This window comes from Vicia villosa, unplaced genomic scaffold, assembly GCF_029867415.1.
Source record: "Vicia villosa cultivar HV-30 ecotype Madison, WI unplaced genomic scaffold, Vvil1.0 ctg.001135F_1_1, whole genome shotgun sequence".
Classification (NCBI taxonomy): Eukaryota; Viridiplantae; Streptophyta; class Magnoliopsida; order Fabales; family Fabaceae; genus Vicia; species Vicia villosa.
The window spans coordinates 252,754-274,733 of NW_026705499.1; the positions used below are offsets into that span (position 1 = coordinate 252,754).

At 29.1% G+C, this 21,980-nt stretch overlaps 1 protein-coding gene across 1 annotated transcript; it reads left to right on the forward strand.

The window, feature by feature from the left end:
- The first annotated feature begins 3,207 nt into the window (after nt 1–3,207).
- LOC131633561 (uncharacterized) lies at nt 3,208–8,927 on the forward strand. The gene is made up of 6 exons (XM_058904261.1): nt 3,208–3,293; nt 6,779–6,806; nt 6,905–7,130; nt 7,211–7,617; nt 7,833–8,183; nt 8,310–8,927. The coding sequence occupies exons 1-6, from the start codon at nt 3,208–3,210 to the stop codon at nt 8,925–8,927; spliced, it is 1,716 nt and encodes a 571-aa protein (XP_058760244.1).
- Nucleotides 8,928–21,980: the final 13,053 nt, after the last annotated feature.

Genomic DNA, 21,980 nt, shown 5'->3' on the forward strand with positions numbered 1-21,980 from the left:
AAATTAAGGTGAATCAATAAAATGAAGGTGAATCAATAAAATCAAGGTGAATCAAAATTTCCTAAACAATTTTAAAGTTCAAAATTATTTTTAACTTATATAAATCAAAAACATTTTAATTCCATAAGTAAATTTTGAATTATATAGAATTAAATATACAATTTATTCATCAAATAAAATTAAGACAAAATCTTTTTTTAATTTTTTTAAACTAAATAAAAAATTATAACTCATTTTTAATTATGAATCAGAATAGAAATATATAATAATAATTATTAATTTTGTAAGTGAAATATATAAATATATAATAATTAATATATAAATATATAAATATATAAATATATAAATATATAAATATATAAATATACAATAATTATTATAAATTAAAACACTCATTTTTTTAATTTTTATAATTATTATATAAATATATAAATATATTTATAATTAATATATAATAATTATTATATAAATATATAAATATATAAATATATAATAATTTTTATAAATATATAATAATTATTATAATTATTATATAAATATATAAATTAAAACACTCATTTTTTAATTTTTTTGTAAATACATAATAATTATTATAAATATATAAATATATAAATAAAAAATTATAACTCATTTTGTAAGTGAAATTATTTTAGTTTTTTTAATTAAAATTATTTTAAATGTTAAAATATGAATCAAAATAGAAATATATAATAATTATTATTCATAACTCATAAATTATATCAAAATATATAATAATTATTATTATTCATTACTCATAAATTATATCAAATTTATGATATATGAATTAATTAATATCCTACAATTAATTTTTGGAATTTTTAGATTTTTTTTTTCTTTTTTCGGAGATGCATCTCCGAATTAATCAAAATCCCAATTTTTGGGATTTTTTCGGAAATCCACTTCCGAAGTCTGGAAAAATTTAGAAAAAGAATATTGCAGGGGTAAAGTAGGGTTTTCGCTAGGGGTGACCCCATAGGGAGGTGGGTAAAGAAAAAACCAAAAATATTTCTCCGTAGCAGAGATTTGGAATGGAAATGAAAAATAAATTGGGAGGTGGACCGGAAATTGGGAACCATCCGAACATTCTTTGTTTCGATGACATCCTTAATTCCACTAGCTAATAGAAAAAAAAGCATTAATTTTATTTTAATATTATCAATCAACAATAATGAGTAAATGTCAATACATGTTGGTTTAGTTGAATGATTTCACATTTGAATCAATCAAAAATGATTCTTTAATGTTGAGATTTTAATTAATTTGAATAGAATTGATTATACGTTTTAGGGTAGATTCTACTTTAAAAAAATGATTTGTAACTTTTTAGTTAAAATATTATTTTTATACTAAACTTTATTGTTATAATCACTTTTACAAATATTTATCCATATAAAATTATTTTACTTTCAACTCATTTTTAAACATAATCAATTATACATTATAAATTGATCCAAAATCATCTCAACTTCAAAGTCATCTCAACTTACTAAACTTCAAACTCATCTCAACTTTTTATGCTTAAAAAAAGAGACATGAGAGAAGGAATTGTTTTTTTTTAGTTTGTCAAAGTATAAGGGAGGGAGGCTATAAACTAGGGGATTCTTAGCTGGAGAGATTGCCCAATAACTTATGGTTCTTAGATAAGTATATATGGACAAACCAAGCGAGAGAGATGCCTTTTGATGGCTATACATGATTGGCATTGACCTACTTGTCCAAACTCTCTTTGGAAACTTTACTTTTTTCTGTCCCACATTTGGGATTATTATACAACACCACACCTTCCCAAACCCAAATACCAATGTGTGTTCACATTATTTTACACACTGTCTCTGTCTCCACTCTCCCACACTTTTAACAAATAATAGACACCACTTGTGGATATAATAGCTAGCCATTGCAATGCAACTATACAACACACACTATGATTCACATTTTGGTTCTCATGTGACAACAACGAACACATACTAGTTAAATATAAATGAACAACGACGAGAATATCAGATTTGAAAGTACCATTTCTCACTTGTTTGTTACCCCTCTCCAAGCTTAATTATTTTTAACTTCTACATATGAAGTAGCTTCTAATTTGTCTTCTTTTATCAATTCTTCCAAAATAACTATATGTTTTGCTTGATAAAATAAGTGATTATCTATCTTGATACGATACAAAACATAGTCAAAGCATTTAAACTTCTTTCAAATCCTATGCTGACATTGAATACACATTTTCTTATTCGTAAAATTGAAAGATTATATTACATTACACAAATTTGACCGTGGGGATTAACAACAATGTCAACTAAAATAAATAATATTTAATAAAAATAACTCTTTAGGTTAGAAAATAACAATTTAATTTTGTAGAAGAAATTGTTATACTAAATTACAAATGAGTTAAAAAGAAAATACAATAATTAAGTATTATCCCACTAAGCATGATCAACTACATGGATTAACTTTTGTCATAATACTTATCAAAGACCATGCTTCTATCCAAGTCATTAATCTCAAAATCTTCCTTAATAGCTTCTCTTGATAGTATTTCTTGATTTCCCGCTTCTTCTAATTGTTTGTCTTCTTTTCATCTGATCTACCCTCCTTACTACAGAATCTACTGGTCTTCTCTTTACATGCTAAAACCACCCAAGTCTATTTTCCACCATCTTCTCCACTATAGATGCTACCCCGACACTCTCTCTAATATTTTCATTTCTAATTTTATCTTGTCGAGTCTTACAATACACCTAACGCAACGTTGACATCTTTGCTAAACTTACTTTATTCTCAGTTGGTTCTTAATCGTCCAATATTATATCACGTACAAAATCACATGTCTTACTGCAGTCCGATAAAACTTTCCCTTCAACCTGAGTGGTACCTTTGTATCACATAAAATACCTTATGCCCTTCTCCATTTCAACCACCCAACTTTAATTCAATGGTTTATATACTCCTTCTATTTCTCCATCATTTTGTATTACAAACTCAAGATATTAAAACTGTGTGACTTGAGGGATAATATGGTCTCCAACTTTCACCTTTTGGTTATAAATGCTTTTTCTTTTGTTGAACTTACATTTCATATACTCCGTCTTACTTCTGCTTAGGTGAAAACCATACGTTTCTAAAGCTCGTCTTCAAGTTTTCAACCTCTCATTTAAATCCTCATTCGAATCTTCAACAATGACTATATCATCTACAAAAAGCATGCCTCTCGGTGTTAGCTCTTGGATGTGTTCCGTGAGTACATCCAAGATTAAGGTAAAAAGGTAAGAGCTAAGGGTTAAACCTTTAAGCAAACCAATTGTAATGAAAAAAATTGTATTTCCTTCCTAAAATTAAACTTTATTTTCTATCTAAATGTTCTCAATCTTTCAAACTTACTTTATATGTTAATCACACAAATATGAGGTGTTTAGAAATATTTCTAAATACTCTGTTCCCAAATTCTAAGAACACAATCTTATGAATTTACCATCATCTATCTAAGATCATACCATTATGAATCTCAAACCCTTCTCTATGACTTAAGCTATAAAATTATGAAGAAATAGACATACATATTTATAACTGTTGAAATCCCACCGACACTTAATGGGTCAAAACACATTTGCATTGTTATATTTGTAAAGGATCTGTCTAGGGCGATGACCATAAGCTTCCCTAGAAAAGGTGACGATCATAACTCCCTCAGGGAGGTACCTCCTCGCCCCTTAGATAATTCCCTATCGCACAATCATGGAAAACATGAGATAAGACGTTTCTTAAGCAAAGAGAAGTCAGGGTCAACACCTGTCCAATGTCTCCTTGAAAATAGGGATTTAACGGTCCACCACTGACTAGGTGGGTGGTGACATTTCCAAGGAAACTCTAGGCTCAAAGCCTCTATAAATACCTCTCCACCAACGGGAGAAAGAGGATAAATTTTAACTCATACAGATCATACCACACTATTGTTACCTAACAAAAGTATCACGGTACAAACAGAGCTTTTCACCTCATGTGAGCACGTCTCCTAAACCACCAAAAAACACCACCATACATGGCTTCTCGCCGCCGTGGGCAGACTCAAACCTCATACATCGTAATATACCTTCTAAGGCCCCTGAGTGCCCCTATCCTAGCAGGGGTAACACGCACACCTGTACTTTTTAACCAGTACATGATCTATGAACTAAAATAACGAAATCTAATATATGCGAATCTAGAAAATCAAACTAGAGCTCCCGCCGCATCGGCTCAACCACTAGGCCGACTGTCCTTCTACCACATTGACTCTGTCGTTCGTCAACTTTCAAATTAATTTATAATTTTGACAACTTTGAAACATATTTCATTTCGTTTGATCGCTTAAGATTTTATAACATTTTTCGACTGTATCAAGATTAATTCAAACTTTCAAAAATTATGTGAGTTGGTCTAGTCTAATGTATCAAGATTAATTCAATCTTTCAAAATTTATGCATTATGCGAGCTGGTCTAGTCTAGTGTTGATATAAGTGGATTTTATTTGTGGTTTTTAGGAGAATCTTAGTCATATAGAATTAAGTGAATTAATTCCGATCCTTATAATTGGGATGCCAGAGTTTTTTGTACTCTTTGTAATCCTATTCATTTATTAAAGAGTGTTTCAAATTGCAATATGTTTTTTTCGATGATTACACGGATCAAGGACGCATGTCTGTCAGATTCATTGGAAAAATTGATACCTTTAATTCAACTGATCTCAAACCATATACTATACATTGATATATCTTCTGTTGTATAGTGCAATTTTTAGCATTTTAAATGGTCCTTCTAACTTATATGCAATATTGGTATAATAAGATAAAATAGAAATTTCATTTGTTTATTTGTTGGAAGTACGTAAATATATATTTGGATTCTACATTAGGCTAAAATATAAGATGAGTCCAAATAAGAACCCTGCATTTTGCTTTTCTTGTTCACCATAGGGAGACTAACTTTACAATACTCAAGTCAAGTTTTTCACTTAATTGAGATGATAATAGTAATAATAATCACTAGATTAAGACTTGCTCAATATGCGGTTGTAAATTAATTTATTTTGTTTTATTGAATTTTAATTAAATATGTTAAGAATTTGTTTTTGATAAATATGACTATTAAATTTACATTATAATAATTTATTAGGAATTATAATCGAAAAAATGATATGAATTAATTATTTTGGCGAGTCTCGGGAACAAAGCTTGGAAATACCAATGGGGAAACGTTGGGAATCCAAGAGACTTTGATGTTACATATTCATTCAAAACCTTAAGACAATGGATGTAAGAATCACCTCTCTTATAAACCCAACATTTCCTCTATTCATTGTCGATATGGAACTTTAGCACTTTCACATTTGAAACCCAACAATCACCCCCACAAATGTGACTCACCCACATCACTATCATAAATCCACACTAGGATCGACTTCCACCCCCACCGAACCAACCAAACTCTAATACCATTTGTTAGAATTAATTCTATGACGGTCAATTGAATATACATGCTCATAAAGTACAGTATATAATTTAGTGCCGAAACCAGATAGTCATACATGCATGTATATAATTAAAACCTACAAGTTGATTTTAACAATACTTGGATCCATTGAGAAACTTCCTGTTGAGGTAATCCTGAAGGTTAAGATACGAACAAATAGTATCTGATGACTTGTGTGATTCTCCATCAACCGATATTCATAATGTCTTGAATACTCTTCAGATGGAGAGAAGAGAAAAATTGTTTGTGCACGGTATATTGAGGACTATAGTCTATAATTAGAGTGATGACCAATTAGGGTTTCCATTATTCTGAATGTGACATTCATACATCCACTCATATTTGAGCTCATATCCAATTAATTAATTAATTTTTAAATAAAATTTAATTAATCTTTTAATTTTATTTGATCACTTAATTATTTAATACATTTAATTTGATAAAATAGCTAATATAATTAAAATATATAAGTCAACATAATAAATATTTATTGGAATATTAAAATAATATCTATAAAATATTTCAATAAATAATATATAAAAGTATATATTTTATTTGAAAGGAAAATACATGCTTATAAATTTGGAGTGACATACGTAATTTAGTTTTACCAATTTAAATAATAATAAAGTGATTTTTTGTTTTGTTTTGATTCTTATAGATTTTTAGTACTTATCTTTGGCTTAGATATTTAATTTTAAGTCTTTAAATATATGTATTTATTTTTTGTGTTGAATAACATTAAAAGTTTATTTTTAATAATTATCTAATAAAATTTTCAATAACTTTAGAAAATTTATGTCTTTTTTGTCCAACATTAATTGTCTAATGAATAAATGATAGAAAATTTTCTAAAGTTAAATGATAGAAAATATATGTCTTTTTGTTTGTCTTTAATTTATTTTTCGGTATTATATGAAAAATATAATAGTGAAATATATTGACACTGTAAGAAATTACTGCATATTTTATTATATTTTAAGATCAACTTAGGGTCTGTTTGGTTGGAGGTAGATGGAGGGGAGGGGAGGGGAGGGGAGGGGATATTTGTAAATATATTTGTTTGGTTCACTTTTTATGAGGGGAGGGGAGGGGAGGGGAGGGGAGCAAAATCCCTCCTAAACTCACTTTTTGCTCCCCCCCAAATTGGAGGGATTTGGAGGGGAGGGAAGATTTATTTATTAAAATTTTATTATGTTCCCTAATTTATCCTCAAATATATTTCCCCTCATGAAATTTCTAGTAGTTATAGATTCTACCCGTATTTTAAGGTAAAATTTATTATTAATAAATTATATTCCCTACATAAAAATACTAAAATTTCTAGTATTCATAGATTTTATTGATAAAAAAAATTATATTGTATTAGGATTGTGTTGGTGCAATTGATGGAACACATATACGTGTCAAAGTATCTGCAAAAGATGCCCCTAGATATCGCGGTAGGAAAGACTATCCGACACAAAATGTTTTAGCAGCATGTACTTTTGATTTAAAGTTTACTTATGTGCTCGCGGGATGGGAAGGGTCTGCCTCTGACTCTAGAATAATAAAGAATGCATTAACACGTGAAGATAAACTTAAAATTCCTCAAGGTAATACAAGAATAACCTAGACTTATAGTTGTTTATATTATATTTTAAACTATCACATTTATTATTTACCTTTACTATAGGAAAATATTATCTTGTCGATGCTGGATTCATGTTGACAAGTGGCTTAATTACGCCTTATAGAGGAGTTCGGTATCACCTGAAAGAATATTCCGCTAGAAATCCACCCCAAAATTCTAAAGAGTTGTTTAATCTTCGACATTCGTCTTTACGCAATGCAATTGAAAGAGCCTTTGGTGTATTGAAAAAAAGATTTGAGATTTTATCTAATTCAACAGAGCCAAATTATGGAGTCAAAGCTCAAAAATTAATCATTTTTGCATGTTGCATTCTTCACAATTATCTGATGAGTGTAGACCCGGATGAAGACCTTATAGCAGAAGTAGATGCTGAACTTGCAAATCAAAATGTATCGCATGACAATCATCAAGGTTCAAGAAGTGACAGAGATGAGCTTGCTATGGGCGGGGTTATAAAAGATAGTGTAGCACATCAGATGTGGTTAAATTATCAAAATAATAATTTAGCTTAGAGAGTCTAACTTATATTTTATAATATTATTTTTATGTTTGTTGTTCCTTGATGAACTGGTACCAAATTTATTATGATGTTTATTATGTTATTGGAACTTTTTGTTAATTATATTTATTAACTTTGCTGTGTTATAATTGTTCATTTTCATAGTTTATGGAATCGAATAAGCAATTACCAATTAATAATGGTAATTCTGGAACTTTAACTTGGAATAGAGCCATGGATGATGCTCTTGTTGATGCTTTTATGCATGAATATGAAAAGGGGAACAAAGTCAACGGTACATTCACTACATCAGCATATGAAAACATTGCAGCTGAACTCCGTGCATTATTTGGGAACAAAATTGACAAGCTGAAGATAAAAAACCGTTGGAAAACTTTGAAAAAAAACTTTACTGAATATTATGACATTTTTAAAGGCGGTATGAGCGGATTTTCTTGGAATTCAACTACACAATTATGGGATGCCGAGTCAGAAGTTTGGGATGCTCTAATTGAGGTAACTTTTGTATGAACTTTTTGTATTTTAAAATATTTTATTAATCAATAATTGTATAACTTTTATTAATCAATAATTGTAAAACTTTCATTAATCTTATATCTTTTATTTATCATACTTTTTCAGTCAAAACCAAAAGCATCAAATTGGAGAAATGTACCACTTCCAAATTATGAGAAGATGGTGATACTTTATGGACCTAATCGAGCGGATGGAGAGGAATCTGGTACTTTAAAAGAGACAAGAAAACAAAAGTCATCGGTCACCAATGAAGACTTTGTCGAAACTATTCAAGATATTGATGACCATGTTGCCCGAAATGAGGTGAATTTGGAAAGCTTTGATGTTGGTTACGATTTTTCTGTACCTGAAACACAGTCACCAGATCCGTTAAGTGGGAGTAAAAGGAAGAAAATGAAAGTGGTAAAAAACAAAGATACAAACAACGATATTACTGAACTCCAAGAATCAATTGTCTTGGTTGCAAATGCACTAACCGAAGGAAATGCTGCAATACGAGAAGGAAATGAAATAATGAGAGAGCGCCAGAAATATGAATTGCCTCCAATTTCAGGGGAAGAAACATGGAATTTAATAAAGGAGTGTGGATGTGATGCAAAGTCATTGCCGCAAATATATTGCACTGTAATGAAAGATGCTGACAAACTTAGGATGATTCTCCAGTGTCCACCTGAAGCCCGCAAAGCAGTGATAATGCAAATGGTCTTTGGCTCATCTGATTGATCACTTTATAATAGTTTTATGACTTTTATGAATATTTTATTTACAATTTAATGTTTCTGAATATTTTGTTTACAACATAATATGTTTTTCGATATTTTCTTTAAATTTGTGTGGTTTATAATATGAACAGGTTTTTTATTTGGTGCCTCTGACTCTATAATTATTTTTATTTAGAATTAATTTTACCAAATACAAATGAAAATATTTGTAAGGTTAAAAAGGTAATTTAATTTTAAAATCCCTCCCCTCCCCTTGTGAACCAAACATATATGTTGTTAAAAACCCCTCCCCTCCCCTCTTTGAACCAAACATATATTTAGTTAAAATTCCCTCCCCTCCCCTCCCCTCCATTCCCCTCCCCTCTATTAAATTCCCTCCCCTCCCCTCCCCTCCGTTGAACCAAACGGACCCACATCTCTTTGAAAATTATGTAAGAACTACTTTGAGAATTAAAAATATTTGTTTTAAATGTCACTTTTATTGCTATAATTTCAGAAAGCAACACATTTTATTGTGTTTGGATTCCCACATCTCTTTTATTTTTGAAATTTTAAAGAATATACTTAATTGAAGTCATTGTTACGTTGTTAAAATATTTTTTGCTATGTAAGAACTACTTTGAACCAAACATATCTTTGAAAAATTATGTAAGAACTACTTTGAGATTAAAAATATTTGTTTTAAATGTCACTTTTATTGCTATAATTTCAGAAAGCAACACATTTTATTGTGTTTGGATTCCCACATCTCTTTTATTTTTGAAATTTTAAAGAATATACTTAATTGAAGTCATTGTTACGTTGTTAAAATATTTTTTTCAAAATGAATATTAAATTTGTATTCTTCAAAATATTTCTTAAAAAAAGATAATTGTTTTAATAAGTTAAATCCCGAATAAGTTATCAATATTCAAAGAAGTCATATATGTATTATATCATTTTAAAATTTTTGCAATGTGATTTTAAAATCAACAACTGGCTTCTCATGTATTATTTTTTATAAATGGAATGATGAAAAATACTATACCATTTAATTTGTAAAAATTGAAGGAAACTATTTTTTTTTTGTAATAAAGAGGGCCTAGGCCCAAAAGAAAGAAAAATTACAATAAAGTCAATATCAAGAATAAGGTTTCTGTTACATCAATATATAGCAAATTCTTAATAAAACCTGGAGCATCTTCTAGGAATAATATTTTTTTCCACTATCAATACCAGTTTTTGCTAGTGCATTCACACATTTCTTCACTTCTTTATTAGAGTGAATCACTTTCACTTCCTCATGCATCTCCATGAACTGGTAAATCTCCTTGATCAAAGAGTAGCCATCTATATCCATTTTTTCATTCTTTAGAATTTTGACAATAGACCTAGAGTCCACATTCAACTCTACTTTCCTCATTCATAATCTCTTGGTAAGAGTTAATCCTTAACAAAATTCCCCAGAGTTCTACCGGAAACACACCACACATCCTAATATATTTAGAAAATCCACCTTACACTTTCCACGCATGTCTCGAATAATACCGCCACAACCAGCTACCTTGTTAGCCTTACACGCCCCATCCGTGTTAAGCATGATCCAATTCTCCTCGGGAGCTTTCCAGCCTACCATGATTATAAAATTTTCTCAATTCGATGTCACTCCATTATTTCTCATAACACCATCGTATTACGCTACTCTTTTCTAGACATAACTTCCCATATACTATGGTCTTTGACATTGCTCTTCATGATGCACATTATTTACGGCATAACCACTAGTTGTGACAATTCACTGCCCAAAATCTATTTCATTCACTATTTTTCCAAAGATTTAATCTGATCCACTCATCAAGTTCCATGGTAAAAAAAGTCCAGCCTAATGTTGGAAGGGACCTTGTTCATCCACAGCTGCATAACTTTAAAGTAATCTCTAAATACTTGGATGGTAGTTTTTCTCACACTTCTGCATAGCTTACACTCCGCCCCTCCTATTCCTTTCATGCACTTTTAAAAATCAGTTAAAAATCTGTCATGAACAATCATTCAAACGGAAATTTTGATATGTTCCTGGACTTTCAACTTCCAAAATTTCCTCCAAACTTCTTCTGTATTTGCTTCTCGTGATTGGCTAGTCGAGCATACATTTCTTTAATAGAGAATCAACTCTTGCTGGTACCTTGTTAGGAGTAAATTAATGGTAAATTCATGTGTTAATATAAGTGATTTCTTCTCTAAACTAATGCAAATTGTGATGAATCCATAGGTTTTTATGAAGAATTGAACTGAATAAGTTTAGTTCATGTATAAAGCAAATCGAATCACTTGTGGGTGTTATTGTTGCAGGTTTAGAGCTGAACTGGAGCTTTAGGAGAACATGAAGAGGAAAGGAAGCTAGAAGTATCAAAGGCAAAGCAAAAAGATGAAGTTTGACAAGGGCGCGCCGCGGGAGTTCTAGCCAGCGCCGCGCCAAAGTTTCTGTTTTGAAGCGCGCCGCGCCAATCCGATGCCGCGCCGCGGCCTCGGCGTTAAAAGCCCAAAACTTCTATTTAAAAAGCCCTAGCTTCCAAGAGAAAAACAACTTGGTAGAGATCTTTTGTGAGCGAAATTAGGAGAGCATTCTGAGTTTGCAGTCAAGAACAACAATTGAAGGCCAATTCTTTACCAATCGAAGACATTCCATTGATGAAGATGAATCCCTCCATTGATTCTTGTGTGTTCTTCATGTCTATGGAGAGCTAAATCCCTCTTGTTGAGTCTAAGGTAGTAGTTAACCTATGAATATACAATACCATTGATTAATTCCTGTGAACAATTATTTGAATTCATTATCAATAAGAAACCTTGTTTTTATTCTTAAATTATCGTCGAATCTTTGATCGAAAGAAAGGATTTAACTTTTGCCCTAGGTTACTATATTGATTCAATTGCAATTTGCAGAGATGGAATTGTAATTGGGTTTTCATAATTATCGTTCTTAATTACTATTATCGTTATTGATATTTGGAGAGATCGAATCTCATACCGGTAAAAGTTTATCTAATTTGATTTGCAGACATGGAATCTTATTTGAGGATAAGTGAAGATAATGATTCAAAGGATTGTTCTATTGTGAATTAATTGATAATTGTATAGGATTAGGTTGATGAACCCTAAAGGCTCAACATATTTCCTTAATCGTTAACAAATTCTCATTATTTGCATTCTTCTTATTATTTATATTTGACAATATTAGAATCATAACACAAATCCAATTACTTTTTCTAACTCAAAATAATTAACTATAGAACGGCAGTGATATTAACCAATCCCTGTGGATACGATATATTACCGAAAATATTTACCCAAAAATACTTTCAACATACCTGCAATGATAAACTCGTCTTTCATGTATTCTGGTATTGGAGGAAGGCACAATTTTATTTTCTACATTAACGTTTCCAGCATCCAGTGTTGCATTTTATGCCAATCCCATTCTCCATCTTAAGCAACAAGGTCCCCCAACTTTGCATTAAAAAACTCTCTAGGGATCTGCAGATTTAACTCTTGAATAATAACACCTGATTCTGTAACACCCTGTGTTTCCGCTTACCCCGCAGGGCTTCCGGCCTACCAAGCATGTCACCAGCTTAATCAATAATCCCCTAGGTCCGCTTATCGGCTGCCCAGGAAATATTGTTTTTGCCTCCCGCAGGAATCGAACCACGTACCTAGGGGTTAAGTACGTATTCATAGCAATTCCTGCTACCATTATGCAACTTCTATTGGAATTGAGACTTCACACACAAGAGGGGGAGGGGATGAATTGTATTGTTTGGAAAAATATGGTTTTGAAAACTTGTTCATATTAAAAATAGAGTTTGAAAAACTTAGGCAGTAAAAAAGTAAATAGCAGAAAATAAATTGCGAAATTTAAAGAGTTTAAGGGAAGAAGAAGAGCACCGAGAATTATAGAGATTAGGTCCAACCAAAAGGATTGATCTTGAGAGTTTCCAATAATAGTTGAGAGATTTTAGTATGAAAGACTCACGAACCCCCTTATACAAGGAAATGATGGTTGATCTTCAACCAAATAATATAAGACGATGGATATAGGCGTTTGCGTATTTTATTCAATATATTATTGAGACTGAATCTACCCATCTTCCTTTCCAAAGGTGGATTAAATCAATTAGTCTTCTTTCCACAAACACAGACTTTGGAGCGGTTAGTCTTCAAGTTCTAAAAAAATATAAGCTCAATACTTTGGTTTTAGCCAGGCTAACCAAAAACCTGCGAAGATTTTAACCAGGGTGATCTCAAACTTGTGAAGCTTTTAATACCGGATTGAGCTTCAATCTATCTTGGTTTTAACTGGGCTAACGAATATGAAGATTTTAATACTGGCTAATCTTCAACCAAACCTAGGGCTGATTACACAATCCTCTAATATAAGCTTTTATAGGATGAGCTCATAACCCATATAAATCCATAAATGAAAAATATTCAATCTAGGTGTATAAAAAGATCCCCTTCGTGAATTTTACAATTCTACCCTTTCTAGAAGTACAAATATATCCCCACTCACAAAGGAACTTTTCTCACAAAGGCATTTGGTTAAAATATTTAGTGTGATAAAATTACATAAAACTTTAGAGAGAGAGAGAGAGAGAGAGAGAGAGAGAGAGAGAGAGATGAAAATTTCAAAACACGATTATGGATGCTTTGAAACGAGAAATGAGACTTCTATTTATAAGCAAGAGGTTGACTAAAAAAGGAATCACATTTAACATATTTTACTATCAGCTAATCGATTATACCAAGTTGCTAATTAATTAGATAATACAAATATACAATTGTAAGTCCTCAAAATAGAGATTTAAGACATCTAGCCATTGCACATAACCAAGGCACATTCAAACTAGCTTGGGTCTTAAGTATGTGCAATTCTAATCGATTGGATATATGTTCTAATAGATTTGAAAAGTTAAAATTTAGCCCATGGCTTATTTGACTGCTCCCAATTAAAATGATACAACTTCTAGATGTTGTTTTTAAAGTATTTTCATTTGGTAAATCATTTTGAAAAAGGTTTTGGTGTGTGCGTGTGTGTGTGTTTTAGCCTTGTGTTTTTATGGAAAAGCCCCTCTGCTTTTACATATGTTCACTCACTTACTAAAATAGAAGATTATTAATTTTCTATAAGCTTTTTCCAGACACTCTTCTTTATGTTGAAACTGCTTGAGATCTCTTGATATGTGGCTTTAAATTATTTTGATTTAATTTATCCTAATTGGATAATCAAGCTTCCTAAACCATAATACTTAAATTTGCATCTTTAACTGCTTAATTGTTCATGCTTGACTTATCATAGTTGTCATCATGGTGGTTGTCATCATCAAAAATAGATGTCATATTACTTGCAAAACAAGGTTCCGCAACTTCCACACTAGTTTCATGAGACAAGCTTTATTCATTTGATCAAGTTTTCTTAGCCCTAAGCCTCCTGCATCTTTGTGCTTAGTAATCACATCTCAATTGATTGCATGGTACTTTTCTTTCTTGAATCCCCCTAAATTAAATCCTCTTTAATATGTATCATCAATAAAAGCTTTAGGTAGAATATTTGTCATCATAGAATAAATTGATATTGCTTCCATTACACTCTTCGCCAATGTAATACGACATGCAAAAGAAAGATGGTTAGTTTCTAGCTAGCCAACTTTGATGAAAGTTATCCCATAAGATATTGGTAATCACTTCTTCTTATACTTTTTCCACTTAATGGCCCTCCAAGATATTTTCCAATGTTATTTGTTTCCCAGAAGCTAGTCATTTGCATAACCTCTGCCTTTATGCTTAGAGCAACATTCTTGGAAAACATCACACACATTTTTTCTTTACTTACTTTCCTGCCAGACATTTCACTAAAATATTGAAGGATATTCATAACACACAATATTTGACTATTCTTGGCTTCACCAATTAATAACAAGTCGTTCACAAACATCAACTGAGAGATCCAAGATCCCTTCTTCCCCATGCAAAGAGCTCTCCGCTTTTTCTCATTGGTTGCCTCCAAAATGAGATGAGAAAGCTTTTCCATGCACAACACAAACATATAAGACGGTATGGGATCCTCTTGCCTGTTGCCACAATGCGGCCTAAAGAAATCACTCTAACTCCATTCCATTTAATATTTGTCTCGATACCCGTACTTGTGTTCATGATTACATTTGTGATGCTTTTTGGAAATTGAATTTCCCAAAGCACTCTCCAAATAAACTCCCAGCTAACTTTGTCATACACTTTAGATAAGTCTACCTTGATTACAAAGTATCCCCTCATGCTTTTCATATTTTGCATGATGTGCATAATTTTTTTGGCAATTACAATGTTCTCATGCAAATTCCTCCCTAAAATAGATCCTATTTGATAGGGAGAGACAAGTTTCGGGATGCATGTTTTTAATTTATTTACCACCACCTTACTCACCACTTTGTATATAGCATTACAAAAAGATATGGGATGAAATTGAGATATTGTTTGAGGTTGAGCAACTTTATGAATTAAGCAACTGTCCTCCTAATTAATATTTATTAAAGGTAATATAATAAAGCTACACATAATTCTGTTTAATTTGGTTCATTCATTTAAAAAAAACATTGATTCATTTAAAAGGGATTTCATTTAAATTAGTTTTTGATATTATTATAAATGTGCAATAAAATATATTAGTAACAAAATAAATAGGTTTCATAAAAATATAATATATAATATATAATATATTAAATTAAAAATAACAATAACCCATCATACTTTTTTTTTTGGTATGATGGAGGGCTAAAGCCCAAGAAAAAGAACAACTACCCTACGCCAGCACTAGTCACGGATATACCGTCAAGATCAAACTTCAAATGTTTCTGCAAAAACTCAGGAGGTTCCTGGAAAATCTGAATACCGCTCTGCATGATTCTTCCATATCTTGCAAGCTCATATGAATAACCCATCATACTTTAAACAGATAAAATAGTACAATAAAAATTTAAAGTTAAATTAGTAAATATTATTTAAAAATTAAAAATAAATAAATAATAAATTAACATAATATACCATATTGATAAAAAAAACTATTAAAATTTATATATGCGGCTTGATTCCAATTTTAAAGAGGAATAAGAAAACAAGTAGTTTCCATTAAAATACATTTAAACACCTCTAATAATATTTATTTCAATACAATTTTTAATGTTTAAATTAATTTATAATTTTCATTTGAATCGGTTTGAACACCAAAAATTATAAAATTATTACTTAATATTTATATTTTATTATGATTGTCACATTAGTAAAAAATATATTTTAAATAGGTATATTTTTTAATTTTTAATATAATATTAATTATTTTTATTTATTTTTTCTAATTATTACTTTATTTTACTTTGTATATATCTCTAATATAAGAAAATTTGTTGTTCTGGAAATCACAAAAATACCCTTTTTTATCTTAGTATAAATTAATAATTTGGGGCAACAAATGTCTTTTGTTGGTTTTTTCCAATTTACTTTTCACTTTCCAACTCACTTTTCACTTTTCACTTTTCACTTTTATTACTTTATTATTATTATTTCTAATAAATTATTAATCAAATTATTTCAATAAATTATTTTTTAATAAAATGATTATTATGATCATTTTGAATGATTGTTAATTTACATTTACAATAGTATTTAATATTTAAAAATTAACTTTAGTAAGTGAATATTAATAACGAAGAAATATAATTTGAAATATTTTTTATTTTAAGGTATAATATTTTTTAAGAAAATAATAATCATTTTAGTTTTAAAAAAATTATTTCAGTCAAAATGAATTTAAATATATACTTGAAAAGGTGTGTAATTGGATAAAATACAAAAATGTGTGTCACTTATCATTAACTTTAAGTTATATGATTCAAAATATTATTATATTAATATATTTCACTAATGAAGTCTATACAATCAAAATAATGTTAGCACAATTAAATATTAGAAAAATTATTTGTTATTGATGTTATTTCACAAATATATGTTATCAATGTAAATAGGAGAAATATATATATATCTACGGGAAAAAAGTGTATTAGTTATTCAATTGTATCATACTACTATTATTTATAGTCAAATTTTATTAGCATCAAATTCTATTGATTCAGATATTTTTGTAAATGATACCTAAACAAAAATATTATTTGTATATGGAAAAAAATCAATTATTGACCTAAATATTTGTATATATGAAAAATGGTATTTATGATCCAAAAAATTTTTATTCAGAAAAGGTATAGGGAAAAAAAACTATTATTGATCTAAATATTTTTATGTAACGATACCTAAACATAAATAATATGTGTATATGAGAAAAATCTATTAATGATCTAAATATTTTTATATATGAAAAATGGTATTTATGATTAAAAAAATATATACGGAAAAAAACTATTATTGATATAAATATTTTTATATACGAAAAATTTACAATTGGTTCAGATATTTTTGTAAACAATACCTAAAACAAATAATATTTATGAGAAAAATCTATTAATGATCTAAATATTTTTATATATGAAAAATAGTATTTGTGATCTAAAATATTTTGATTCAAAAATAGTATACGGAAAAAAATCTATTATTAATTTAAATATTTTTATATACGAAAATTTACTATTTATCCAGATATTTTTCTAAATGATACCTAAACATAAATAATATTTGTATACGGGAAAAAATCTATTATTGATCTAAATAATTTGATTCAAATTTTGTTTTTGATTTAAAATAAATATATTATGTAACCAAATGCGCGCACCAAACCAGAACCCGTGCGTATGCACAGGTTTGTTACTAGTTTATAATAAAGATGGATACACCAATGTAAACTATGATTAATTTAATAAAATTATGCCATATTTAATTATTCATAGTTTTTTTATTTAGGATTTAATCCATATACATTATTAATATAATTTTATCATCATTGTCACAATTTAATGATTTAGTTGTTTTCTTAAGTCAATAGCAAAAAAAAAAAATTAATTTAACTTTTAACATTGTCAATCAACAATAATTATTAAAAGTAAATGAATGTTGATTTTGTTGATAAATAATTTATAAATAACTTATGGATCTTAGAGAAGTATATATAGACAAACCAAGGAAAGAGCTAGATGCCTTTTGATGGCTATATATGATTGGCATTGACCTACTTGTCCAAACTCTCTTTGGAAACTTTACTTTTTCTGTCAAACATTTGGGATTATTTTACACCACACCACACCTTCCTAAACCCAATACCAATACCACTGTCTCTATCTCCATTCTCCCATACTTTTAACTAATAATAGACACCACTTGTGGATATAATAGCTAGCCACTGCAATGCAGCTATACAATAATACTCAAACCATGATTCACATTTTGGTTCTCATGACAACAAACACACACTAGTTAAATAAATATAAACAACGACAACAATATCAGAAATTTGAAAGTACCATTTCACATTTGTTTGTTACCTCTCCAAGCCTAATTACTTTTAACTTATGGATATGAATTAGTTTCTAATTTGTCTTCTTTTATCAATTCTTCCAAAATAACTATGTCTTGTCTGTTAAAATAAGTGATTATCTATCTTGATAGTCAAAGCATTTGAATTTATTTCAAATCTTATGTTGGCATTGTATACATACTTTCTTAGAATTTGTTAAATCAAACTTCATGAAATCAGGTTAAAAAATTTGGTCAAAATGATAAGGTTCAATTTAAATCAAATAATTTATTATGTCGGATAAAAATAGTAGCAATTAAAATAAATGACATTCAGCTACAATAAGACTAGGGGTGGCAAAACGGGCCGGAGCCCGCCGGACCGCCCGCGCACCCGCCAAAAATTGGCGGGTTGGGTTGGGATTTTAGGCTCGCCGCTCGCCAAAGTCCGCCCCGCCAAAACCCGCCGCCCTCCATACCCGCCCCGCCAAAGCCCGCCGCTCGCCAAAACCCGCTCCTCCTCCAAAACTCACTTTTTTTTAGTTAATTCTAGTAATTGCAATTCTTGATGGTTTATTTTATACATTTATTTATAAATATATGTAATATTTTTTAGAGTAAATTTGCTAAAAAATTACTTTTATAAAAAATTGTTTTAAAAAATAAGTGAAAAGTTTAATTAAAAGGTAAAAAAAGCATATTAATCTATTAAAAAAATATAAATAAAAATAGGCGGGTAAGCCCGCCGCCCGCGTACCCGCCACCTTGGCGGGGCGGGCATGATTTTGATGCCCATTTTACTTGGTGGGCATGCCCGCCCCGCTCGTTTTTTGGCGGGCATAAGGCGGGGCGGGTGGCGGGCGGGGCGGGCGGCCCATTTTGCCACCCCTAAATAAGACGAGAAAGACGGAAAATTTGTTTACCCAGTTAGATCAAAAGATCTACGCCTGAAAAAGAGAGAATAGTTCCACAATTCACTATACTTAAAAAGTTGTTACAAGAGATTACAAATGAGTTAAAAGAAAATAGCATCCGCCTTTAGAATTTCCAAAACAAATTTCGAAGGCTCCCAAGAAGAAACTAGTTACTTAAACCTAAGGTATCAAGAAGTATTAAGGTATCAAGAAGTATTGTCTAATTCTTCTAGATAACTCTAAAAGATTTCCCTAAACTCTAAATCCTTGTTTCTCACTTTTGCTCTAAAGCTTTAAAATTGTCACATTATAATAATAGAAGAAATACTTATTTATAATTACTAAAATCCAACTGATGCATAACAAAACCCAAATCAAAACTCATTAATTGATAGAATAAAATATTATAAATATCTTATAAATTTTTTTCCATTAATTTAGACTATTTCTAAATTAATATATATTCAATATTGTAACATTAAATAAACGGATCAACAAACCGAGTAAATCAAACTTGATATCCACGAGCTGGACATTATTGCTGTTTTTCGGCTTCTTGAATTTTGACAATTTTGAAATATGTTTTCTTTCTCTTCACCACTTAAGGTTTTAAGGCATACTTCAACAATAATGATTATTGTCCGTCGCTAGGGGTGGGAATAGGCCAGACCGGCCTACAGAGGCCTATAGCCTAGCCTATTTAAGGTTAGGCCAAACCTATTTAATAAAAAGATCAGACTTAGACTTTTTTAAAGTCTATTTAATTAAATAGGCCAGGTTTAGGCTATTAAAAAATCTATGAAGCCTTATAGATTAATTTATATTTTTTATATATTAAAAATAGGCTAAATAGGCTGGCCTATATATGCATATATATTAGAAAAATGCTTAATAGACTGACCTATATATATGCATATATATTAGAACAAAGACTAAATAAGTCGGCTTATATATTCATATATAGGTCGGCTTATAAGGTTTTTTTAAGTAATATGAACTAATTGAAAACTTTAATGAGAAACAAATTTTTAAATAGACTTTCAAGCTAGGCCAAACTTTAAAAAAAGTCTTGTCAAGACAAAAAAGGAGACTATAATAGACCATAGACCAGACTCAGACCTTTTAAGTTTATCGAAGGCAAACTCAGTCCTTCTAAAGCCTAACCTAGCCTATTTTCACCCCTATCCGTCACTTATAAATATGTTTTTAAATTTTATTATTTGAAAGTTTGAGAAGTGTCATTAGCTAAACGTTCATGATTTAAGAGATTTTGACACCACACATCCATTCAAAATTATATATATATATATATATATATATATATATATATATATATATATATATATATATATATATATATATATATATATATATATATATATATATATATATATATATATATATATATATATATATATATATATATATATATACACCCGTGCAAGGCACGGGACAAAAGGGGAAATGGACGCTCAGGGTTCTAAAAAAATTTATTATTATTTTTTTAAAACAAAACAAAATACCAAATTCAAAGTTATTATGATTTATTTATTAACAAAATTAAATTTTTAAATGAATAACAAATAAATAAAATAAAATAAAAACTATTCTTAAAAAATGGAATGGAGCGCCCCATTTCTTCAATTCTTTTTTTAAAATTTTTTAAACTAAATTTTTCAAAATTTTATTTAATAAAAACAACACATTTATATCAAAATATTTATATAATGTTAGGATTTAAATTTTTAAAAGGGGAAAGGAGCACCCCATTCCTTCAAGTCTTTAAATTTTTTTATATATTATTTTAAAAACTTTGTATTTTAAATTTAAAATAATTTTAAAATACAAATATTATATACATAAATAATTAAAAAATAAAACATTTATATCATGTTAGGATTACTACATTATTTTTACTTTTATTTTCTTTACAAAAAATATCATAACATGTGTGTTTGCACACGTACTCGTGTGATACGCATGCTTTTGTTTTCAAAATGTAAATGAGAAAAAGAAAATTGTTTTGCCAAAGTAATCAATTATTTTTAAAATAAAACTAAAATTGTTTTAACTCAATTGTTTTACATCGATAATTTTACATATATATTATCTTAAAAAAAATTATATCTTAAATTAAAAATAATTTCAAAAATTAAAATATTAGATGCATAAATAATTAAAAAACAACATATTTTTCTTGTGTTTGGATTAATACATTACTTTTACTTTTATTTTTTTTAATTGTACGAAAAACGTAATAACTCTTATGCGCATGAATTTTGGTATGGTTACCGTGCGTTTACACGGTACTTGTCTATTACCCGTGTGTTTTTAAAAATAATTAGCCCGTGTCTATAAACTTTTTAAATCTAAAAATATTTTAATTTATAGTATATTTTTGTCTAGTACATAAATATTATTTTTATTTAAGCCATTTTTATAAATTTTAATTTTAAATTAATTTTTGTGATGTAGTGAATTGTTGATAAAAAAAGTCACGATAAAAAAATATAAATATAATTTAAGAAACATATATTTTTCTTAATTTGAAGCTAGTGACAATTTAAAAAAAATCAATATGCAATTAAATTCTAAAAAAGGAATTATTTTTTGCTCAAGAAACAAAAATAAACACAATCAAATAGTTGTGA

What these genes read in the sequence shown, in the direction of transcription:
- LOC131633561 (XM_058904261.1), top strand. Translation starts at nt 3,208, where the DNA reads ATGACTATATCATCTACAAAAAGCATGCCTCTCGGTGTTAGCTCTTGG. An exon ending in GATTCTACCCGTATTTTAAG is followed by an intron (nt 6,807 to 6,904) that starts GTAAAATTTATT and finishes ATATTGTATTAG; the next exon opens with GATTGTGTTGGTGCAATTGA. An exon ending in TTTGGGATGCTCTAATTGAG is followed by an intron (nt 8,184 to 8,309) that starts GTAACTTTTGTA and finishes ATACTTTTTCAG; the next exon opens with TCAAAACCAAAAGCATCAAA.